At 49.3% G+C, this 25,033-nt stretch overlaps 1 protein-coding gene across 2 annotated transcripts in view; it reads left to right on the forward strand.

The window, feature by feature from the left end:
* atp2c1 (ATPase secretory pathway Ca2+ transporting 1) overlaps window positions 1-25,033 on the forward strand; it is a 31,239-nt gene continuing 6,206 nt past the window's right edge. The window contains exons 1-17 of one of the 2 annotated variants that reach the window (XM_080895786.1): window positions 1-147; window positions 14,227-14,331; window positions 14,533-14,649; window positions 15,919-16,008; window positions 17,270-17,305; window positions 17,602-17,663; window positions 18,375-18,483; window positions 19,562-19,717; window positions 20,486-20,554; window positions 20,656-20,731; window positions 20,876-20,942; window positions 22,040-22,164; window positions 22,254-22,351; window positions 23,585-23,680; window positions 23,760-23,849; window positions 24,127-24,231; window positions 24,972-25,033. The exon at window positions 24,972-25,033 is cut by the window's right edge and continues 95 nt beyond it. In XM_080895786.1, coding sequence (XP_080751912.1) covers window positions 124-147; window positions 14,227-14,331; window positions 14,533-14,649; window positions 15,919-16,008; window positions 17,270-17,305; window positions 17,602-17,663; window positions 18,375-18,483; window positions 19,562-19,717; window positions 20,486-20,554; window positions 20,656-20,731; window positions 20,876-20,942; window positions 22,040-22,164; window positions 22,254-22,351; window positions 23,585-23,680; window positions 23,760-23,849; window positions 24,127-24,231; window positions 24,972-25,033 — 1,487 coding nt within the window. In that variant the 5' untranslated portion in view covers window positions 1-123. Of the gene's footprint in view, window positions 148-5,516; window positions 5,536-14,226; window positions 14,332-14,532; window positions 14,650-15,918; window positions 16,009-17,269; window positions 17,306-17,601; window positions 17,664-18,374; window positions 18,484-19,561; window positions 19,718-20,485; window positions 20,555-20,655; window positions 20,732-20,875; window positions 20,943-22,039; window positions 22,165-22,253; window positions 22,352-23,584; window positions 23,681-23,759; window positions 23,850-24,126; window positions 24,232-24,971 lie in introns of those variants that run through there. The other variant, XM_080895787.1, reaches the window with a different exon arrangement.

Raw genomic sequence — 25,033 nt, forward strand, 5'->3', positions numbered from 1 at the left:
CCATTTCCGCTGCCGGTCTTATTTTGAAAGGGTGTCCGGAAGCGCGGAGCAGAGCCCGTGAGTGCGGCATGGTGGACGCTCCTCTGTCGGAAGAAGACGCTCCGCTCCGGGATTTCACGGAAGATGCAGAAGAAACGGGAGCTGCTGGTAAGTTTTACAAATTTTCACTTTTCCGTCGTGATGGCGGCTCATAATGCCATTAAACCCACCTCCGAGCCCATGAATCAAATACGGTTCCCGCGATGAAACCCTCCGGAATTCAGTAACTGTCCGTAGCAGCTGACAGCAGCCCGGCGTCGGGTTTGTTTGCTTAGTTTGTCTCCGGGAGAGGAGCGCTGATAGCGTCTGTTAGCCTGTAGCTGTCACCGGGGAATCTGACGTAAGTTAGCCCCTTGGAGCTGACATGGCGGAGAATGAGACCCAGGCAGCGGCAGTCGGTGCTGTTGAGTTCGTCGTGAGTGTCCGAGGCTTCCAGCGGCCAGGTCCGCCGTCCCCGGGACACCGTGAGCTCACCGGCGGGGCAGCTAGCAGGCTAAGCCAGGCTAACACTGCGAGAGCTCCGCGCTCGTTATCAGAGTACAGGCGTGCCATGGCCGATTCAGGTTAGGCTTATTACGGAGATGGAATAAAATAACACGGGTCTTACTGTTAATAAATATACAGGTAAATAAAACCAAATGCCAGTACAATAAATTATTATATACATATAATAAACTATAATAATCCCAGAGCACAAACCTGGGTTATTTGTCGAGTATGGAAATATCAAAAACTTACGAAAATGTCATCCTGACAGGATGACTGTGGGTTATAATGTGTGTCTGTGTGCGGGGAATGACACCCAGACAGCGGCAGTTGAGTTCAAGTTAATGTGTAATAAAGTAAAATATTTTAATAACGTCAGAAAATAAAACCTCTCAGACCCTCGGGAAAAATAATTATGTCTGTTAAAGGCTATTAACAGTTATAAATAAGTAACATAATTTAATATCGCAGAGTCAATAAAAAAAATATTTCAGGTCAAATAAAATAAAGGAGCCTAAAAATGGCAGCGTGTTTATGTGACAGTAGTTATGAGGCTGCAGGAGAATACATGCATTAGCCTGATACAGCACCAGTAAATAATGAAGTAATAAAACAGCCGCCCCTCTGATCGTGTCTTCACCGTCTCTCTTGGTTCTTTGGAGTTATTGTGTTAATTTGCCTTTGCACATACCTGTCATACCCGCTAAAACATCCACGCACAGCTTTGATGCGTCAGGACACTGGAATGATGCTCCGCACCCAGCTGGTGGTGTGATTGCTTCCTTTGTTAGGATCTATTTTTATTATTTTTACTATAGAACCGGTCGCAACACCGATTAATAAGACGATGTCAGAGGAATTGGTGCGCAAATTATCATCACTCACAGATCAGTGCTGTCGCTCTCTATACACAGTTCGCACGATTGCAAAGTGAAAGCAAAAAAACAAGCGCAAATTCAAACGCGATTGCAATATGTCACATATTGACAGAGGCTCACCGATGCCAATGACATAATTACCCAGCTACATTTCTGAAAGAATGCAAAAGCATTGACATATATTTTTCCTTCCTACAATAGCCCCACGGGCAGGGCAGAGATAGATTTTGGTAGCCCGACTGAAAAAATCGCTAGCCCCAGGACGTGGGGCTAGCGATATTGCGAGCCCTGTATCTGATTGAGGAATCCCTCATCTTTGGAAAAGAGAGTTTATTACAGAGAAATGTCTCTTTCCAAAATAAAAGCTCTACTATCCGCTTCTTCTGGGCTATATTCTCAGCAGCATATTAAACATATCAGGTCCCCATAAGGAGAATCCTGTGCTAACGGCTGTCTAAATGACTCGGGTAAAGTTTGTAGCGTGCTTGTTGTTTTTGTCTGCTTCCACTTGTCTTTGCACTAGGATGCTGTCAGCGTAAATGTGCAGTCATATTCGTTGTGTTCCACTAGTGCTTTCAGGTTAATCTCGTTGAAATGACCTTAACGCCACAACACGGCAAATCTCCGTTAACGAGCTACCGCCGATCGCCCCGTGCATGGGGCTGGACGGCCAACACGTTAACGAGCTAACTGCGCTAACACACTAGTTCCCACCCATGTAATTGAGCATTGCGTGGCACATCCAACATACTGTTTTACTTTAGTCCATGATGCGCTTACCTTCAGGGTCATACGTCACATGAAAACCAAAATAGTTCCAAACGCCAGATCTGAATGAGGTTCAGTTTGCCATGTTGCAAGGAGAGCTTAGCTTCTGTCTGCTAGCTTGCGCTGCGCCCAGTGAATCTGCGCTCGACTGCTCCGCCTAGGCTGCACTGTCGAGCGCAGATCCACTGAGCGCTCAACACAGACAGCATCGTCAGAAGGAAAGTTGATAAAATAAATTAAAAATGTTGTATTGTTCGATACATATGCGTACCGAACCGAAAGCACTGTATCGAACGGTTCAATATCCATACAAGTATCATTGCATATATATATATATATATATATATATATATATATATATATATATATATATATATATATATATATATATATATATTACACACACACATATTTCGGTTCAATACTTTGGTGTCACGGTTCGATATTTTTTCGATACAAAAAAATGTTCATGCTTTTTTTAATTTGTCATTTATTAAAATTATAAATATATATTTTAACTCAAAAGTACAGTTTTTAAATTTAATGTTGCTGAAACATAATTAAGTAATAAGTAACATAATTTAATATCGCAGAGTCAATAAAAAAAATATTTCAGGTCAAATAAAATAAAGGAGCCTAAAAATGGCAGCGTGTTTATGTGACTGTAGTTATGAGGCTGCAGGAGAATACATGCATTAGCCTGATACAGCACCAGTAAATAACGAAGTAATAAAACAGCCGCCCCTCTGATCGTGTCTTCACCGTCTCTCTTGGTTCTTTGGAGTTATTGTGTTAATTTGCCTTTGCACATACCTGTCATACCCGCTAAAACATCCACGCACAGCTTTGATGCGTCAGGACACTGGAATGATGCTCCGCACCCAGCTGGTGGTGTGATTGCTTCCTTTGTTAGGATCTATTTTTATTATTTTTACTATAGAACCGGTCGCAACACCGATTAATAAGACGATGTCAGAGGAATTGGTGCGCAAATTATCATCACTCACAGATCAGTGCTGTCGCTCTCTATACACAGTTCGCACGATTGCAAAGTGAAAGCAAAAAAACAAGCGCAAATTCAAACGCGATTGCAATATGTCACATATTGACAGAGGCTCACCGATGCCAATGACATAATTACCCAGCTACATTTCTGAAAGAATGCAAAAGCATTGACATATATTTTTCCTTCCTACAATAGCCCCACGGGCAGGGCAGAGGTAGATTTTGGTAGCCCGACTGAAAAAATCGCTAGCCCCAGGACGTGGGGCTAGCGATATTGCGAGCCCTGTATCTGATTGAGGAATCCCTCATCTTTGGAAAAGAGAGTTTATTACAGAGAAATGTCTCTTTCCAAAATAAAAGCTCTACTATCCGCTTCTTCTGGGCTATATTCTCAGCAGCATATTAAACATATCAGGTCCCCATAAGGAGAATCCTGTGCTAACGGCTGTCTAAATGACTCGGGTAAAGTTTGTAGCATGCTTGTTGTTTTTGTCTTTGCACTAGGATGATGTCGGCGTAAATGTGCAGTCATATTCGTTGTGTTCCCACTAGTGCTTTCAGGTTAATCTCGTTGAAATGACCTTAACGCCACAACACGGCAAATCTCCGTTAACGAGCTACTGCCGATCGCCCCGTGCATGGGGCTGGACGGCCAACACGTTAACGAGCTAACTGCGCTACCACACTAGTTCCCACCCATGTAATTGAGCATTGCGTGGCACATCCAACATACTGTTTTACTTTAGTCCATGACGCGCTTACCTTCAGGGTCATACGTCACATGAAAACCAAAATAGTTCCAAACGCCAGATCTGAATGAGGTTCAGTTTGCCATGTTGCAAGGAGAGCTTAGCTTCTGTCTGCTAGCTTGCGCTGCGCTCAGTGAATCTGCGCTCGACTGCTCCGCCTAGGCTGCACTGTCGAGCGCAGATCCACTGAGCGCTCAACACAGACAGCATCGTCAGAAGGAAAGTTGATAAAATAAATTAAAAATGTTGTATTGTTCGATACATATGCGTACCGAACCGAAAGCACTGTATCGAACGGTTCAATATCCATACGAGTATCATTGCATATATATATATATATATATATATATATATATATATATATATATATATATATATATATATATATATATATATATATATATATATATATATATATTACACACACACATATTTCGGTTCAATACTTTGGTGTCACGGTTCGAAATTTTTTCGATACAAAAAAATGTTCATGCTTTTTTTAATTTGTCATTTATTAAAATTATAAATATATATTTTAACTCAAAAGTACAGTTTTTAAATTTAATGTTGCTGAAACATAATTAAGTAATAAGTAGCATAATTTAATATCGCAGAGTCAATAAAAAAAATATTTCAGGTCAAATAAAATAAAGGAGCCTAAAAATGGCAGCGTGTTTATGTGACTGTAGTTATGAGGCTGCAGGAGAATACATGCATTAGCCTGATACAGCACCAGTAAATAACGAAGTAATAAAACAGCCGCCCCTCTGATCGTGTCTTCACCGTCTCTCTTGGTTCTTTGGAGTTATTGTGTTAATTTGCCTTTGCACATACCTGTCATACCCGCTAAAACATCCACGCACAGCTTTGATGCGTCAGGACACTGGAATGATGCTCCGCACCCAGCTGGTGGTGTGATTGCTTCCTTTGTTAGGATCTATTTTTATTATTTTTACTATAGAACCGGTCGCAACACCGGTTCTATAGTAAAAACCGTTCCGCCCACACAGCAGGAAACTGAAAGCAAAACGTCCTCGGCTGGTGTGGTGTGAATAACTGACGTGATTGGTTAGATGGAAGTGTGGACCTTTGTGTCTGGTGACAAATCACTTTTTTGGTGACTTTAAAGGTTTTGTCTTTCTTGTGATTTTATACTTGAAAGATTTTTTTGATTTCCTCATGAATGTTTTTAATTCCCTGAGAATATTCACGATTGGCTCGCTCTGTAAATTTACTGCTTTCTTCTCAAAGAAAAGTCATGTGACGTCTGTGATTTAGACGGCTCTCTGTTCGTCCGCGTGTATTTTAAAACGTAGATTTGCTCTTTAAGATTTGTAACTTTTCTTCACTGATAATATTCAGAGCTTCAATATTTTTAACTCAAACCGCTGTTTTTGAAAAGTTTTGTAACAGTTCTTTTTTTGTGGTTCTGGTGTCGCTGACCAGCTGCGTGCGGACGGGCTGAGGCAGGTTCGGGTGAAGTTGAGCGCGGTCTTCATCAGTGCGGCGCAGCGCCGCGGTTCAGACCGGTCGTTTGGGTTTATCAATCCTGGAAAATCAATTTTGTGGCTGCTGCCGAAAGTGCAGTCAATACAGCGAGGTCACAGAAGGTGTGTGTGCGTGCATGTGTGTGTGTGCATGTGTGTGTGTGTGTGTGTGTTTGTGCGTGCATGTGTGCATGTGTGTGTGTGTGTGCGTGCATGTGTGTGTGTGCGTGTGCATGTGTGTGTGTGTGTTTGTGCGTGCATGTGTGCGTGTGTGTGTGTGTTTGTGCGTGCATGTGTGCGTGTGTGTGCGTGTTTGTGCGTGCATGTGTGCGTGTGCATGTGTGTGTGTGTGCGTGCGTGTGTGCGTGCATGTGTGCATGTGTGTGTGTGTGCGTGTGTGTGTGTGTGTGTGCGTGCATGTGTGTGTGTGCGTGTGTGTGTGTGTGCGTGTATCAACAGTGACTTGTGAGTGTGTGCTAATCAGCTGTGAAAACTGTGATGTTTCAGGCTGAGGTTTGATGGAGTGCCTCCACCTGTCTTCAGTTATTAGATTGAAGCTGGAGCTCCACCCTGATGAAGGGCGGAGCTGTGTAAACTGATCTGAGTGATGTAGTTATTCGGAGGTCTTGCTCAGCTCCGATTGGCTCGTCTTTGTAGTAGAAGTGCTCGTGGTGCTGAGTCTGGAGGAAAACCGAGTGGTGCGTGAGCTCCATCACTGATAGCTTCACCTACAACCATTTACCCCACCAGCACCACCTGAGCCTTTGATTCAGCGGCTCACGAGAGCTTTTATTGGCTCATCTGTGAACAGGCGTCACTTTGTCTTATTTTCAGTGTTGGCTCCAGATAGAGTTGAAGCGAGCCTCTCGGTGGGGTCGCTGCTGTGACAGAGGTTCATTTACAGTTTCAGACTGATGCCGGTGATCAGCGTGGTGGGTGGAGGTGGGTGGAGGTGTGTTTGTTCTTCTGCCATGTTCGAACACGCTCAGTGCGACGCAGCGGCGCCATAGCAGCTTGATAATTAGACGGTAGCTGGGCCGTGAGGCGGCGTTCAGGATGGAAATCATAAACACTGAGGTCGTGTTAAGTGTACCTGCTCCTCGGTTACCACGGTAACCTGCACAGCCCGCGTCCTGTAAGCTTGGGTGCGTTGGGGTCGGCTGATGAACAGCAGGTTGTTGGTCCGTGTCAGGTAACATCCGCCCAGAGCTTCATAGTGCTGCCCCGCCCATCTACACCTGCAAACGTGAGCCGAGTGTCTGTAACTCGTTTTTAACTGAATGCTTTTAATAACAAATAAAGCTCGAGTGCAGAGCAGCCGACAGCATCTAAGTGGAAATAAAACCTTCCTGTAACAAAGTGTCAGCAGCAGCTCTGCGTGTTTGCTGGTAGAGCTGGGCGATATGAGATTTTTTCATATCACGATATGTTCTTTTCATTTCAGGCGATAACGATATCTATCACGATATAAGCCAAATAACTATATTTGTAAGATTTAAATGTGCCGTTGCTCACAAGTAAAATGTGAAATAATCAGCAGCTTGTTTTTATTTAAATATTTATTTCCCATAATAAGTTCAACAGGGTAGATGTACTTAAGGAACATGAGACTTTTTCAGATAAATAAAGGCAAATATTGCAAACTACACAAAAGGCAGCCGCTAAAGCGTTTAAGTTTCAAAATAGAACAAACGAAACAGACTAAATTGTCAATTCCACTTAGAAACAAAATATTAATTCTAAAAATAAATCTTAGTTTGTTTTACAGAAGAACAGACAAAACTGACTAACTTTTGTCAATATCCAATAAACTGAGAACTAAAAGGAAATTCTCAATCTCTCCTTGTTGTATAGCTGAGCTTTTCAAACAGTTGTAACAGTTACTTTAGTCTGACAAAAGCCGAATGACGAATCAGCGCTTCCAGTCAGAGACTGAGGCTACGTCCACACGTACACGGGTATTTTTGAAAACGGAGATTTTCCGTTTCTGTTTTAAAAAATAATCCCGTCCACACATAAAGGCAGAAATGAAGGAAAACGCTGCTATGAACATGCCAAAGCAGCAGGTGGCGCTAGATTCCTAACCGTGCCAAAATGTTGGCCAATCAGAAGTCTAGAAGCCTCGGTGGGAAAAAGTAAACAAAGCTGGGGCATAGAAGCAGAACCGAGTCGTATGTGTGGAGGGACAGTAACTGTGTGTATATGTAAGCATTTAAACACTGCAGAGAGTAGAATTAACAGTATTGTAGAAATTCATTTCACCGAAACAATAACGTGGCGCACAGTGTGACGCATGCACCAGTTTATTGTATTTCCAGACTTGCTTTCGGCACAATTTACAGTGCACGCTACTCTGTTTTTGTCAGACTTGAAATAGCTGAAATACCTTCACACTACGGAACTTCTATGGCTCTTCCGTTCGACAATCTCTCCGGCATTGGAACCGTCATCTGTTTTCTCTTCGGTCACGCTCGGTTGATTTTTCTAGTCGGCACACTCATTTCCTCCATTACCCGCTGGCTGCTTCCCAAACAAACACGTGCAGCTTGGCACTTGTGCTGTACGTAACAAGTCACGCGACGTGATGCTGCGGCTGTGATTGGTTCGGCTCTGCGCTGCTTAATTTGGATTGGCTGACCTTTTTTTTTTTTTTTTTTTTTTTTTTTTTAAGAGGACAAGACCGGCGAGGTCTATCGCGATAGCTTAATTTCTCTATCGAGTAAAAGTTATATCGCGATACATATTGTTATCGTTCTATCGCCCAGCTCTATTTGCTGGGATGAAACTGAAGGAGAGCGAGGACGAGGCTTCATGTGAACAAAGAGTTCAGACGTCAGACTCCAGAGTCTGTGAACGGGACTCCAGTGATTACAAAAACAGTCGATCAGGGTAAAATTCCCATTATTCCTTTGTGGTGGTGTCAGTGACGCAGCGCTGCGTGTGCTTTCCCACGGTGCTTTTCCTCGGGTTGATCCTGGTGTCTGACAGGTTGACGCTGACGAGCAGCTAAACAAGAAGAGATAAATTCACCAGCAGCGTTCGCCGTCGTGGCGCTGGGCGAGAAACCTTAACTGATGGCGACTGTGACATCAGACATTTTATTAACGTTTCTGTTTCAGCAATCACATGACCGGAGTCGGTCAGAGCATTCGCAGCATTTCCTGTGACACTGAAGTGAAGTCAGTGTTTGTGGGTCAGGTGGTAGAGCGGGTCAGGGCAGCGGTCCCTAATCTTTGTTTCTCCTCGGACCGGCCTTCAAGGTGTCGCCGATAACTAAAATAAAACCTGTACTGGTACCAAAAAAAGGAAGATGACACGCAGGAAAAGACCCGGGGAGACCGGGGGGCGGAGCTGGTCTAGGGTTCACCTGCAGCACGCCGGCTGACACTGGCCGAGGTCATCGGTCATTGCGGGCCTGCTGTGCTGCACTTTGCATTTGATTATACGCTCGGGATCAGTGCTGCCGTCCCGTTTCAAACGTGAGCGGACTCCATCCTGTGGATGTGAAACGAGACGCGTCTGATCTGTGAATGTTTTCAGCACACTTCGGTCCAGAAATAAACGCCCGTCCTCCTCTGTGGACAGACCTTCTTCTCTCTTTAATGAATTCAATCACGTCCTCGTCTGAAAGTCACCGCCGGCTGTCGGGTCCGACCTACTTTCTCTTTTTGCCCGTCATTAACTTAGAGGAAGCGATGCAGCGATGTGGAGCTCTGCTGATATTCCGCTGGAGTCCGTCGATCCTTCGGGAAGTGAAATGAGCACCAGCAGCCAGCGAGGCGTGCAGCTAACGGCCCGTTTGGCACCGAGCCGGCCGACATCCAGAGTTCAGCTCGGTGCTTTAACCAGATAAGAGAGGCCTGTGAAACATGAGCCCACACAAAGAGCAGGAAGTCTCAGATATTCTTCGCACACAAAACACACATTATGTCAGAAATAACAAGAAAAGACGTGAAACTGAAGGAGAGCAGGGAGGAGGTTTCATACCGAGGATAACAAAGGGTTAATACGTCGAACACGGAGGCTCCAGCCTCAGCGAGTGTTCTGTGAACGGCCTGCAGTGATGATACAAACACGCAATCAGGATGAAATTCCTGTTATTCCTTTGTGTTCATGTCAGTGTGTGTGTGTCTGTGCTTTTCCTCGTGGTGATCCCGGTGTCCGATATACTGCTCGGTTACACTCCGTGGTCTGCATTTAAGTGCGTGCGTGCGCGTGCGTGTGTGCGTGCGTGTGCGTGCGTGCGTGCGTGCGTGTGCGTGCGTGCGTGTGCGTGTGTGCGCGTGCGTGCGTGTGCGTGTGTGTGTGCGTGCGTGTGTGTGCGTGCGTGCGTGCGTGTGTGCGTGTGTGTGTGCGTGCGTGCGTGCGTGCGTGCGTGCGTGTGTGCATGTGTGTGTGCGTGCGTGTGTGTGTGCGTGTGCGTGCGTGTGTGTGTGTGCGTGTGCGCGTGTGTGTGTGCGCGTGTGTGCATGTGTGTGTGCGTGCGCGTGTGTGCGCGTGCGCATGTGTGTGTGCGTGCGTGCGTGCGTGCGTGTGTGTGCGTGTGTGCATGTGTGTGTGTGCGCGCGTGTGTGTGCGTGCGCATGTGTGTGTGCGTGCGCGTGTGCGTGTGTGTGGAAATCAGCTGAGAGGGAAAACTGAGGGTTGATGGTGCGACTCCACCCATCTTCAGTTATTAGATTACAGCTGGAGTTCCACCCTGATGAAGTCGAAAAACTGCGACCGCATCACTGACCAAACAGCCAATGGAGCAGCAGCTCACTTTAACACCACCACCTTCCTGAGGCGCTGTGGTTGGAGGCCAGGTGAAGCGTCACTGCTCCTGTTTAAAAATGCGCTGAGAGAGCTGATCAGTGCTCCTCCTGCTCCTCACGCTTCACTGTAACGCATTAACATGTATAACGTAGCTATAACGTGTTTGAGCTTCTCTGAGCCTGGGCTGGTGGAGGATGAGTTACGGACACTCTGACGTTTGTCTCGTCTCTTGCTGTTGATGGAAAGTTATCCACGGTCTCCAGCTCGCTGCGTTGGCTCGCGGCTGTCCTGCAGAGCGACGATGAAATCGGACTTCAGCCGCAGCTCGCTGTGTGTGAACTCTGACGGCTCAGTGAGCCTCACACAGACGTGGGAATCGCCAGCCAGCAACAGCATGTTATTATCACAGGATTCGTTATCAAATTATTCAAATCTGGGGATGTGATGATCGTGTCCTCAAAGTTAAACTTTGTCAGTGTCTGTTTCATCCCGTAACATCATTTTTTTCTCACTGTAGTTTTATGTATTTCTGCGTCAGGAGATTGTCAGGCGTTCAGACCTGTCGTATGTCTGTGACTCCACAGCTGTTTCGTTCTACATCTGCGCTCTACAGGCTTCCTGCAGGAAAATCACTGGCTGAGTGGAACCGTCAGGCTGATGGCACCGTGCTGTAATCTGTAATCTGCATTTACACCTCAGACTGAAAGTGTCTGCTAACCTTCCACAGTCTCTGTGAGAGGGATGCTGTCAGACTGCAGCTGTTTGCAGCTGTCTCCTGTCGGCCAACCTGACCTGATGATGATGATGTCAGCTGATGATGTCAGATGGTAGTGAAGCGTGGCTGAGCCCGGTGTAGAGGTCGGGTGCGTTTCAGTTTGTTTGGTGTTTGCATTTGGTAAAATCAGCAGTCAAACGAGTCGCAGCAACAAAGGTGAGACAGGTAACGCCTCCTGTCACGCTGGTGACAGGAGGCGTTTGAAGATTTTCGGGCTTCGGGGACGTCAGAATCACTTCTTTGGTCACATGATGCTTTGATGCTACTCGTGTTTGCTCAGGTGTGACATCAGCAGTGACCTTGGCGCTAACACTCTGACAGCAGGGTCTGCGTTTAGTTTAAGTGAGTCAGACTGCAGTGACCCTCCCGTCCTGCGGGAGCAGCGTGAGGAGGAGGCAGCAGGATGGTCGTCTAAGCTGCTCTCACTGCTAATCAGATACAATCCTCTCAGCTGATCGCTGCTCCTCTCTCTGTCTGCAGAGCAAAACGTTTTTAGGGGCAGCTCTGTGTGTGGATGCTGAGAGGAAGTTTGCACACCTGGGTCTCAGGTAAAGCTGACTGATTGAAGGAAGCTGTAAGGAGGCAGAGGAGGCCGGCAGGTGATGACAGGTGATTCACAGAACAGTGTGCACTTCTGCTGAGTGGTAGCTTCTAGATCGAGGCTCAAGAGTTGGGAGTTCGTCTTGTAACTGGAAGGTTGCCGGTTCGAGCCCCGGCTCGGACAGTCTCGGTCGTCATGTCCTTGGGCAAGACGCTTCACCCGTTGCCTACTGGTGGTGGTCAGAGGGCCCGGTGGCGCCAGTGTCCGGCAGCCTCGCCTCTGTCAGTGCGCCCCACGGTGGCTGTGGCTACAATGTAGCTCGCACACAAGAATTTCACTCACATGTAGCAGTGTACCTGCACGTGTGATGCGACAGTAAACGTGATTTGATCTCAAATAAAATGAAGGTTTCGATATTTTCCTGAATAATCTCGACTCTGATGCCAATCGGCCTTCAGACTGCGGTCGGCTTTCAGCTGCAGCGCCGATGTTTGTGTCGGGGTGTTCATGTGACCCCGCTGGGCAGGCAGGCGCGTGGACACCTGACTTTGTGACCACGATAACTCGAGAAGGCGGCAACGTAGCATTTCAAATTGATAACAGAAGTGTATGTACGAGGAGGCTGGGGGCGGGTGTTTCATCTCCTGCAGGAGCGACGATCGGGCGTAACGCTGTAGCTTTGCCGTACCAGCTGCTTCTGTTCCAACTCTGATTTCAGCTTTTCTGACACTTTCAGGTCTCGTGTGGTCTTAAATGCACCTGTGAGTCTGCTGCTTGGGTCACAGCATTAATCAGCCGCAGACACCTTCGTGTTGTTGGCTGCACTTCCTGCTGACGTGCAGTTTATTCATCGCATTCGGCCACTGCGTGGAAAACTTTCTCGAGCCGCAGTTTACCGGCCGGAGCCGCCCGGCAGCTCGGACTGTGAAAACATTGAAAGCAGATGAGAAATGCCGGGAGTTCCTCCACCTCTGTGGGACAGACTTGTTCTCACGCCGTTACAGCTGCACACAGCTGCACACAGCTGGCTGTTTGTCCCCTCACAGGCCTGCAGCTGCCAGGCTCAGGTCAAAGCTTTAAGCCGGCAGGTGAGTGCAGGTGCACATATATTGCACAGCTGGCCTGGGACCAGAAACACGTCACTCAGTTTTATGGTGAGACTTTGCCCCGAGTCACGACTCTCAGGTGGGGCCATAAACGAGTTCAGGTGTAAGAACAGGCATCAGAGACTCGTCGCTCTCTCGTGTCTGTGGTAGTAAGGCAGCACGAGCTAACGTTCGGCCTGAAGCCATCTGCCCAAACTGGACTTTGACCTTTGACACGGCCTGGATGCTGTTAGCTAATGCTAGCCACCGCGTTAGCTGAGCAGGACAGCCTGAGGCCGACTCTCGACAGTTTTCTTCAAGTAGCTCTAAATTCTAACTCGGACTGAGTCTTTGATGAGGTGCACTTCCTGTGAACCTGTGCAGGTGTTTGAAAAAGCTGCTCTTGCTGACTGGGAGGAGAATCGACTTCCTCTCTGCTCTTTGTTCGGCTTTAAACCCTGCACCACGGCGCCGCTGTCGCCTTTGTCCCATTTCCTGCTGTCGGTTTCCTCTGCGTCAGCCTTCGTCCTCAGACCTGCAGCCTGCTGGGAGGAAGTGATCAGCATCATGCATGACAACAAGCACCGATGGTGGAGGAGGCTCGAAGCTGTTCGATGTTCAGTTTGTCCTCCTTACCTCTCTGCTTCATTCCATGTTTGGCACTGATCACCACCTGCACTCATGTATATATCTTTCACTTTAATTCTTATTCTTATTTTTTCATGTCTATTTAAGCGTAATTTATGACAGTATGTTTGCACTGAAGCACCGCAGCAATTTCCTAATGTTGTAAACCTGCAGCGCGTCACGCCGTTAATCCCGCCGGAAGCTGCCACAAACAAAACCTTTGTTTTTTCCTGACTTTGGTGGCATTAAAGTCTAAATTCTGCCCTCCTCACATTTATTTCATGAAGAATCGACTCGGAGTTCAGATGTTCCCGATAGAGCCGGTCTCTAGTGGACATCAGAGGAACTGCAGGTTCCTGGGGAGATTATAAACTCAAAGTGCAGATGTGCTTTTACTTTGGAAGTCATTCTGGTCCTCTTCCCCTCATTTCCTCTGAGCTTTTGTGCTGCCGTACGTTCTTGTAGTTCATTAAAGTAAAACCTAAAACGCAGTCTTTCTGGCCCTGTGGGTGGTGTCGGTGCCTTCTGAAGCATTTTTATTAACAAACATATGTCTTGGCCCTGGTTGTGAAAGGTTTCTGGTTACTTCCTGGCATCTGCCAGCAGCATTACGCCTGCAGTAATGAGAGTCCTGAAATGTGACTCTGTGGATTATTATCTTTGACAGCAGCTGACGAGAAACTGGATTTGAAGTCATCCATAAAAGGTTAGATGACAGCGTTCACCCAGAGGTCACAGCTGTGTCATCACTCAGACACTTACCTGCACAGCTGGACGTCAGGTGTGCGAGTCACGAGTGCTCCCACCTTAGAGGTCCCTGACTCTTTGTGGAAAGCAGAGCTCTGCTCGAGTAAAAGTGGAGGAATGTGATCCGTTTCACGGAGAACCTCGGTGCAGTCTGTGGGCCCGACAGACGCCGTCGTCGCTGTCTGATGCTCGCAGGTGGAGGTTGTCCAGGCCTGGATGTGAGAAGCAGCTCTCAATAGGAACCCTGCTGCAGTCTCAGTCTCTCTGTCTTCTTCCTGTTTCAGCTTTCCGAAGGAGAACCCTCCAGTGAAGATGAGACCATGGTCCCAGTACTGACGTCCAGAAAAGCCAGTGAACTGCCCGTCAATGAAGTAGCATGTGTCCTGCAGGTAAGGAGGCGAGCGCCTCTCAGCCTGACATTCGTCACGTTTATCTCAGAGAGCGCTCAGCTGATCGGTTCATGAGAACGACGGTGACGCCATTAAAAATCCTCAGACTTAGACTGAGCCAATGAGACACGTCGTGCTGTTTCTGTGCGAGCTTCGTCTCTGAAACGGTAATCTGAGCGCCGCTGCGTGTCACGCCCACAGGCCGACCTGCAGCTGGGTTTGACCCAGGAGGAGGTGAGGCGGCGGAGGGCGTACCACGGCTGGAACGAGTTCGACATCAGCGAGGACGAGCCGCTGTGGAGGAAGTACCTGTCACAGGTAACGCACGCATCACACGCAGACTCACTCAAGGCCATTTCCTGTTTCTCTCTCTGTGTGACGGCGAGTCCCTCAAACGTGCAGCGGCAGAGTCACCCAGCACGCTATTTTTATCCAGAGCCTGAAACGCGTCTGCAGGCCCGCCGTGTTCCCGACTGTCATTGTTCCGCCGCCGCGTTAACCCGCGCACGTCAGTGGAAGAACACAGATTTATTTTTGCACGGCACACGTTCGTCGCCTCACAGCCATGTTAGAAACACGTGTAAGGTGTAAACGCGCTTCACCGTGGTAACCGTGACCTCATTGCTGCTCGCACCTTTTTAATAGGACTGACACGTTTGTGGTGACTGCACAAAGGAGGAGGTTGAATCCTGTAGCGTTCTTCGTTTCTGTCTCGAGCTCGTGTCACCGCCACAGCGCGGCGTTGTGAAACAGATCAGGGGCCTCGTTCAAGCGCTGCTGATTGGACGAGCCAGCTGACGAGGGCACATGACCTCTTTCAGCCCTGAAAGTATCAGGTAAAATAACTGAAGGGGAAACGGCAGCAGGCAGTCGGAGCACTGATGGAGCTGCTGCAGGCCTCCAGCAGCTCCAGCTTAAATATAGAAAGCGAGCGCGGACGGAGAGGACGGGAGGAAGCTGTCGGCTCGAGTCCAAGCGAGGAGCAGAAACTCTGGATGTCTGAAAAATGTAAACCACATCAGCTGACGTGTGCAGAAGTTTCCGTTTGACTTCACATTCCTGAGTGCTGAACAAGCAGAAAGAGAGGGTCACAGGTCACATGACCAGAACCGTGTGATGTGAGCCATGAGGGTGAGGAAGGTCAGAGCCTCGTCATCGCTCCTGACTGCTGATTGGACGGCTTCACAAACACACCTATTGTCTGTAATCTGCTGTAATCTGAGCGCGTGTCCTCCTGCGATCACACGCTCGAGTCGCTCCTTCACTAAACAAACGCCAGCCCTGCAGTGAGTCGAGTAGCAGCTGCTGCGGCGCTCTGACATCACGCTGACCTCACAGTCCAGACACGAGCTGCCAAAGAGTTTGTCCTTCAGCTGCCAACCACACACGTTTACAGCTGCACCGACTCGCCTGATCCCGCCTGTGATGACTCGTTCGATTTACCCGCGCTGCTGAAATAAATGTGCAAACTCGGCGAAGCTGAAAGCGTCCACGCTGTAAAAAGTGTCTTTGTTAAAGAACACGTCCTCCAAACGTCTGTAATCATGTGACACTTGACCTCTGACCTCAGCCTGTGTCTCTCTGCAGTTCAAAGATCCGCTCATCCTGCTGTTGCTGGCGTCGGCGGTCATCAGCATCATCATGCACCAGTTCGATGACGCCATCAGCATCACGGTGGTAGGTAACCAGCGGCGCTCAGGCGTCCTCTGAAACCTGCAGGTCCTCCACACGAGGTTACACACGACAGCTGTTTGTCTGATACAAAAACGAGGTCAAAGTTCAGATGGCAGGAGCGGAGTGGAACAGCAGCTCTGTGTTCTTAGACTCAGTGACTCAAATGCAGCAAGTTTTACATGTAAAGGTCACGGGGTCAGTGACTGAGCCGTCCTGTGAGGCAGTGCTGCTCTGCGATTGGTCAGCACGGCGCGTGCTTGTTATTGTCTCCTCTCACCTTAAGCTCAGCGTGCACCGTCACAGAGAGGTGGAACGCCACAGGCACAGATTAAAAACAAGAAGTGCGATCTTCTCTGCAGCCCGTCTGCACACGTTTGAACATCTGCACGCTTCTCGTTCAGCTACAACCAGGTCAGGTCCATCACAGAAGATGGGTCTCATTTACCTAAAGTCATCGAGTTCATCTGCATCGGTGAAGTAAAACCTGAACAGGAAGGTTTGGCGCTGTGTTCCATCCTACCGGTTGTTTCTGCACGCACGCACAACACAAAGTGACAAACCGTCCTGCATGCTGGAGTCATTGTTGACAGCATAAAGTACGTACGGCAGGACCAAAGGCGGATTCATGTGCAGAGAGAGGAGGTCTGAGATGGAGAGTCTGAGTGACGCACACACAGTTTGACCCTCGTAAAAGAAGAAACGTGAGTCCCTGTGCACACGCAGGCCGGCTGCAGGCGAACAAACAGCTTCATCGCTGTTTGCTTTCAGACTTCGGGTAATTAAAGCGTTCCGGGAACCCTTCAGGATGTTTGATCAGGTTTCTGTTTTAATCCTCCAAACGGACGCAGAGCTTCAGCAGCCAGAAGGTCAGCCGATGGTCTGACTCCACCTCAGCGTGTGAACAAGCAGAAATGATGAAGAGCTTATTCATGTCATCACATTCAGATATGATGACTGTGAAAGCAGACGGGCCACTGTGAGGCCAAAGCTCCGCCTCACAGGAAATAAACATAAATGCAGAGGTGAGAGGTTACAAACAGTGCTTTTAATTTGAAAGGAAATGTGGAATATATTTTATGATGAAAGGAAAAGATGAACGATGTTGAGCTCTGATGTCGCAAACATTCACTGAAATCTTCAATAAACCCTGAACGACTCAGTGTCAGTGGGGTTTCCACAGCTGTGGGGTTTTATTGTGAACGATGGAAGAATTTAAAAACTCGTGTTGGACCTCAAAGTTCAGTCTGTGCTTTCCCCCCCCCAGGCCATCATCATCGTAGTGACGGTCGCCTTCGTCCAGGTACGTCCTGTTTTTACTCTTTAACAACACTGTGTGTGTGTGTGTGTGTGTCTGTGTGTGTGTGTCTGTGTGTGTGTGTCTGTCTGTGTGTGTGTCTGTGTGTCTGTGTGTGTGTGTCTGTGTGTGTGTGTGTCTGTGTGTGTGTGTGTGTGTGTGTGTGTCTGTCTGTGTGTGTGTGTGTGTGTGTGTGTGTGTGTGTGTCTGTGTGTGTGTGTGTGTGTCTGTGTGTGTGTGTGTGTGTCTGTCTGTGTGTCTGTGTGTGATGAAGCTAAGCTGTTGTCTTGTCTTGTGTGCAGGAGTATCGCTCAGAGAAATCTTTGGAGGAGTTGGGGAAGCTCGTCCCTCCAGAATGTCACTGGTGAGTTTGATCCTGATCTCCTTCAGGAGAGTGGGCGGGGGTCTCCTGCCTCGTCCTCCTGCATGGATCGCGTCTGTGGAGAACATCGCGTCTCCTAGTTGTGATTGTTTGTAATGAAATAAGCAGTTATGACACGGAGTCTGCTCCTCTGTCATCTCACAGCCAAGAATCCAGAAATTTGACTCCATAAATGAATCAGTTTAAAGGAGTGTGTGTGTCTGTTTGCTCCATCTAGCCACACCGTGTAGCGCCCCCTGTTGGCACACTGTGTGACCAGCACTCACATTACTGTGAGCACGAGCACACACAGCATTGTTCTTCTCAGCCTGAGGTCACAGGATTAATTTCACTCCTCGCGATGTTCTGAGAAACTTCTTAGAGTTTCCCTGAAAGCTGAGACTGAATCCTGGCCAACGATGCGCCGATGTCGGAGCAACGAGAGATTCCCGTGGCGACCTGAGCAGCACGGTTTCCCCCGATGATCCACTCTTCATCGGGGTTTACAGTTGGGTCGTGGCGAACGTTTGGCAGAGACAGAGGACGGAGCTGGATCCACACACTCGACCTCATTCCACAAATTTCAACTTCATCCATGCACATTTTCAAAAAGTGAATTATTAATGTGTTGTGTCCCTGACGCTCCTCAGCAGGGCGCGCAGGGAGGGGAGGAGCATGACTGTAAACACTCTCCCCTGCTGTCTTCCTCCTCAGTGTCAGGGAGGGGAACCTGGAGCACCTGCTGGCCAGAGAGCTCGTTCCCGGAGACACCGTCTGCCTGTCGGTGGGGGAGAAGGTCCCGGCTGACCTCCGTCTCTTCGAGGTAAAAACACTGATAGGTTTGTGTCAGCCTGGGCGTGAGGGAGCGAGGGATTCTGGGACAGCAGAGATGTCTGCTGGAAGCTGAGCGCTTCTCGTTTCCAAGAAAGGAACTAAATTCTTTCAGGATGAACGATCACAGGCGATCAGGTTCCTGCAAACACGGGAGCAGAACGCCCTCTGATCAGGCCTGCAGTGTAATCATAAATAAATGAAACCCCTCAGCAGGGGGCGCTCTCGAGCACGAATCAAAATGTACGTTTTGTGTGTGAAGATTTTTCTTTGTGGAAGTTTTCAGACTGCAGGTGCAGGTTTAGATGGTGAGCGTCACCACGAGCCTCCATTTTGGTTTGGGGCATGAAGCGAGCAGCAGCTTCCACCTCCAGCCTGCTGCGGCTTCTGCACGCAGAAGAAAACTTTCACACAAACTTCAGGTTTTTCATCCGCTCCGCAGCGCGAGCTCGAGAGCGCCCCCTGTCCAACAGGAAGTCCACGGGGAGTTTCTGATTATCAAGCAGCTCCCTGCTTCACTGCAGGTGAGACTGACATCAGAACAAAGAGAAGGTCGCCGCGGTACTCGTCCTGCATCTTCACCACGTGCAACAAATCCCAGTGACAGCGTATCCCTGAGGCTGGCATAAGCGGGTGTAGGCTGGTGTAGGCGGGTGTAGGCGGGGCGGGCGTAGGTGGGTGTAGGCGGGGCGGGCGTAGGTGGGCGTAGGCGGGTGTAGGCTGGTGTAGGCGGGTGTAGGCGGGGCGGGTGTAGGCGGGGTGAGCGTAGGCGGGCGTAGGCGGGTGTAGGCTGGTGTAGGCGGGTGTAGGCGGGGCGGGTGTAGGCGGGTGTAGGCGGGGCGAGCGTAGGTGGGCGTAGGCGGGTGTAGGCGGTACTTTGAGGCCTCTACTTTCACTGGGAAACGTGTGAACCTTCATTAAGAGCAGCTGCAGTCGTGTAAAGATGGCCGCCTGCTCTGAGGTGGGGGTGGGGTTAATGGTTAATGGTGGCTTTAGTGAGCAGGGTTAGAGGTTAAAGGTCAGAGTATCCCTCCTGGTTGGAGTTAAATCTGTCTCCTCCACCCTCGCAGGCGACAGACCTGTCAGTGGATGAGTCCAGTCTGACGGGGGAGACCACGCCCTGCACCAAGTCCACCGCCCACCAGCCAGCATCCACCAACGGAGACATCGCCTCCCGCAGCAACATCGCCTTCATGGGGACGCTGGTGCGCTACGGCAAAGCCAAGGTAGCAGCTCACTCTTCTTCTTCTGCTCCACAGACGGTGAAGTTACAGGAAAGAAGTGTGCGCTGAGACTCTGGCTGCAGACGGTGTGAGGAAGTGATGACGTGGCCGCCTCCTTCATATCGATGGTTCAGTGGTGACAGACGGCGTGTAGGACGCCGCCGTGGTTGTAGAAAACTGTAACCGTCATCTTAGTGGCTGCCGGCAGAATGATTAGAGCTTAGATTAGATGAGACTTTATTAATCCCTCGGGTGGGAGGGCCCCCGTTAGCACAGCAGCGACCGACGCTACAGAGTGTGAGCAGAAATACAGCGCACACACGACTGCAGAGGGACCTGCACCGTGGAGCGCTGACACAGATTCCTGCTAATCACTAACATCCAATCAAAACCCTCTCACAGCTCAGACTTCAGTGACCTCACAGCAGGCATGTTATTGGTCACATGATGTCACTAAAAAGGCTCCGACATCACAAACACGGTCCAGAGGTCCAGCTTAGGTGAAGCCAGCAGCTACGGCCACCCGTGCACCATCTACCTGTCAAATTGGCCACGCCCCTAATAATGCAAACATAAGCATGAATGCAATTTAAAGAGGACAGGACAGGTGTTATGATGGAGGATACACAGCGGTCTGTATCAGGCTGGCTCACTGCTGCCTCAGCAGGACACCAGAGGAACTGCAGCTGTTGCTATTGAAGCTTTTGCAGCTGATGTTTCAACGATGCTTAGACAGTTTTACCTGCTGAAAGGTGTTCTGATGTTCTTCAGGGCATCGTCATTGGAACCGGAGAGAACTCTGAGTTCGGGGAGGTGTTCAAGATGATGCAGGCAGAGGAGGTGAGGTCTCCCGCATGAAATCTGAATATAATTCAATACAAATGTCACAGTTGTTCCAGCCAGAGGTGCCGTGTTCATGAAACATCTGTTTGCTTTGTCAGGCTCCTAAAACTCCTCTGCAGAAGAGCATGGACCTGCTGGGGAAGCAGCTGTCGCTTTATTCCTTCTGCATCATCGGTGAGTTTATGATGATCGTGTGATTACGAGGAGACGCCGTGGGTAAGGGGCCGTGTGTGCGGCGAGCTTCCCCGCTGCTGTGTCCTGCTCTCCATCGCCATGGCGTCTGCACGCCGCGCTCAGTCTGTCTCTGATGTGTTTCAGGCGTCATCATGTTGGTGGGCTGGCTGCAGGGCAAGAGTCTCCTGGACATGTTCACCATCGGTGTCAGGTGACCCTGAGTGATGCTTCTGTTTGGTTGTTGGTTGAACCGAGGCAGCTGCTTCCTCTTCTGTGTTTATCAGGTTATAGCTGAGTGCAGCGATGTGATAGCAGCAGGTTTGTGACGCTGGGTTCATGATAATAATAATAATAATAATAATAATGGATACTTTATTGATCCCCATGGGGAAATTACTTGTTTTTCTCTGCATTTGACCCATTCACTCAGTGAAGCAGTGGGCAGCCCACTAAGCAGACGCCCGGGGAGCAGTGTGTAGGGACGGTACCTTGCTCAGGGGTACCTCAGGGTAGCCGTTAAGTGGATTCGAACCGCCGACCTTCCGATCATGGGGCGACCACTTTACCTACTGAGCTATCCCTGATAGCTATCCATGATGCGACCAGGAGAGTGACTCCACCCACAGACAAGGACACGAGCGTCACAGTCTGCTGTGTGATTTGGTGCACAGAGCCGTGAAACACCTCAATTCAATTTTATTCATATATCGCCAAATCACAACAAAAGTCTTCTGAAGGCGCTTCATAGATGCAGAGACAAACCCAACAATCATATGACCCCCTATGAGCAGCACTTTGGTGACAGTGGGAAGGAAAAACTCCCTTTTAACAGGAAGAAACCTCCAGCAGAACCATGCTCAGGGAGGGGCGGGGCCATCTGCTGTGATTGGTTGGGGTGAGAGAAGGAAGACAGGATAAAGACATGCTGTGGAAGAGAGACAGAGGTTAATAACAGATATGATTCAATGCAGAGAGGTCTGTTAACACATAGTGAGTGAAGAAGACACCTGAAGGAGCGAGCTCGGTCTCAGTGCGACAGGTGGAGCAGCCTCCATATAAATGAGATCACACCGCCTGCTGTTAGTGACGTTAGCATGAGGAGAGCCGCCTTTATAAGCGAGAGAGGAAAGTTAGCGCTGTGGGGCGGGAGCACGTTACAGGTGATTCCTGTTAGAGGGAAGTTGGGAAGCTGACCGTGAACACTGAGAGCAAACGGAAACACAAATGTTTTCTGGGTTTGTCTGCGTTTTTTCAGTGAGCATGTAAATCATAAAACAAGTCTGACTGTCTCCTCCTCTCCTCCTTCAGTCTGGCTGTGGCTGCCATCCCAGAGGGCTTACCCATCGTGGTGACTGTGACGCTGGCGCTCGGCGTGATGCGGATGGTGAAGAAAAGAGCGATCATCAAGAAACTTCCCATCGTGGAAACTCTGGGTACGTCGTGATGCGACGGAAACGGTCATGCACAGCCCGACCTTCTGTGAGCTGCACGTTGGTGACCTTTGTGCCGTTTTCCCCGTCAGGCTGCTGTAATGTGATCTGCTCGGACAAAACGGGGACGCTGACCAAGAACGAGATGACGGTCACTCAGCTGTTCACGTCAGACGGACAGCACGCTGAGGTCAGACTCCCACGCCGTTTCCTCTCACACTTTGAAACCTCCACAGCGTGATCACAGGGTCAGCTTTTAAATCCTCAGGCTACCAAACACAGCTGGGCTTCATGTTGGTGCTGGCGGGTGGTTGATTGTGCGATCAGGGTGAAGCTCGTGTTCTGCAGAGGACTCGAGTTCAGGCTCCGTCTGCTCGCTCGGAGTTTATGGGCTCAGTGGAGTCGATCAGTTTGCTGGTCTCGGATCAGTGGACACGTCGTTATCCTGTCCGGGATATTTAAGGGTGTTTGGGAATTTCCCCGACTAGTCTGTGGACTTTGAGGAGGCTTTGAAACGCGTCCCCAGGGCGTCCTGTGGGTGGCGCTGCAGGAACCTGGAGTATCGGTGAGACTGCAGATTAAATGAGACTGTAGATGTTGGTGTAAAGTGTTGGGGCCCTGGCGTGCACCCAGAGTTGTCAGACTCCCCCACAGCCGACCTGATGGAGGCGTCTGCAGCTCCTCAGACAGTCGATGAGTTGTACTGAAGCTGCCGGCCTCCTACATCTACACCAGCTTTCTGTTTTTCATAGGTGTCTGTTATTTTAATCTGAGAGACGGTGAACATGAAACGGCATCAGTGCAAATGTCCCAGTTTGACCCAAACGGCTGATTTTCACCTTCTAAAAGGTCAAAAAGGAGGAGAGGAGATCACGTGAGTCGCAACCCAACAAGCCAAGTTTAAGATCACATGAACAAAGCAATCACTGTAACTTGTTGTAAGGCTGATGCTCTTATTTTGAAAGCTGAGCCCTCTTCCTCCTCGTCGGTTTGCAGCGGCTTCTTCTGAAGCCTGATCGCAGCTGTAACGCAGAGTCTGCAGAGGGCTCACTGACCCGGTTAATCCATGAGGAAATCCCAGCTGGCATACTGGGAGAACTGGGTCAGGGCCGGTTCTGCTCACTGCAGGGAGGTCAGAGGTCATGGGAAGGTGCTGAAGGCCTGCAGGGTCACTGGCCTCACCTGTCAGGGGGCTGAAGCTGTGTTTGAGTGATACTTTATGAGGGCGAAGGCTCTGTCACGGCTGTGTGTCTGTGGCTGAAGCAAACACTGAAGCCCTGCTCTGTGCGAACCGCCCGGGCTTCAGCAGAGCGACATCGACACGTTGACAAGTCCACGAAAGTGCGCGCTGACCTTCTGGTCCTGCCTCCAGTGTCTCGAGGTCGCAGGTCTTTGTTATCTTACCCTCGGTGTTGTCTTGCAGGTCACCGGCGTCGGCTATAACGGGCAGGGGGAAGTTCTGCTGAACGGAGAGGTGATCCACGGCTTCTCGTGTCAGTCCATCAGCAAAATTGTGGAGGTGAGGTCGTTCGTGTCTCAGCTCAGATCTTCACACTGAACTCTGAACCCGGGTTTACTGAGCGTGTGTGTGCTGACAGGTCGGCTGTGTGTGCAACGACTCCATCATCAGGAATCACAACGTGCTGGGACGGCCCACAGAAGGAGCGCTCATCGCCCTCGCCATGAAGGTAAAACCCAGAGCGCCACGCTCTGAGCAGGTCGTCGAAGTCTTGAAATCAGACCAGTTGGGCTCATTTTTTCGATCCTTCTTTGTCTCACACTGGACTGAAACCAGCTGTTTTAGCTCCTCCCCCTTTCCCCCTCTGACTGTTTGAAGCGTACAAACAGTTAAAAGTAGGAGGAGCTGGAGAACCTGAGCTGATGATAAACCAGATGAGATAAAAACATGAATATGAGCGATGAGGTGTTTGTGTGACGAGCTGTGCTCCTCTCCGTGTCCTGCAGGTGGGGCTGGAGGGTCTGCAGCGCGAGTACGTGCGGGTGGAGGAGCATCCGTTCAGCTCGGAGAAGAAGTGGATGGCCGTGCGCTGCGTTCACCGCACGCAGCAGGTCTGTGATGAAGAGCTGCTCACATTAACCCTTTATCCTCGCTCTGATGCTCCGATGTCATTAGAGGACGCCGGCAGCAGAAACACGGCCGGAGTCGTTGCTCATACATGTTCTGTGATGTTCCAGCAGATCCTTAGATGTTTGTCATGGTGTTACTGTTGTGCCTGTGCCCTGAGCCCACAGAAATCACTGCTGCAAGTACAAAGTTGCATTTTGAGGAGAAAATTACTTTGAGCGAAGAAAACTGCTAATATCCACAGTAACAGCCGCTCTGTGTGCTCACAGACGTCTGCAGTCCTGCTCTCCACATCTCTGTACAGCGTTACAAATGTGCAACAAAACCAACCAATCACAGACTTGGATTCTGATCGGCTCTCTAATCAGCTCGCCAGCTAAATCCAGCGGAGCGGTTTGGTTTAAGCTAGATTAAAACCAACAACGGTCTTAAAAAAGTAAATAATTAAACATACTAACTGAAAATGGGTTTTGCTACACTCTGGACCGTGTTTGCAGCAGGTAGCGAGCTGACGCCGAGTTACTGCGACTCGGATGTGAGCGTTCATGGACGAAGACTCAAACATTCCTCGGGTTTCTCTCACTAGTGTTTCCTGTGGATTTGTCACCAAGGGAGAAACTGAACAGCAGCATTAAAGCTGAAATCCTAAAAGTCAAAGTTTAATATTGTGTTCTGCATCATCAGCATCTCTGACGTGTCTTTGCTCTTCCTGCTGCGTCTCCAGGACAAAGCTGGAGTTTACTTCATGAAGGGCGCGTACGAGCAGGTGATTCGCTTCTGCAGCTC

The sequence above is a fragment of the Rhamphochromis sp. 'chilingali' genome (genome assembly GCF_963969265.1).
Source record: "Rhamphochromis sp. 'chilingali' genome assembly, chromosome: 11".
Taxonomy (NCBI): Eukaryota; Metazoa; Chordata; class Actinopteri; order Cichliformes; family Cichlidae; genus Rhamphochromis; species Rhamphochromis sp. 'chilingali'.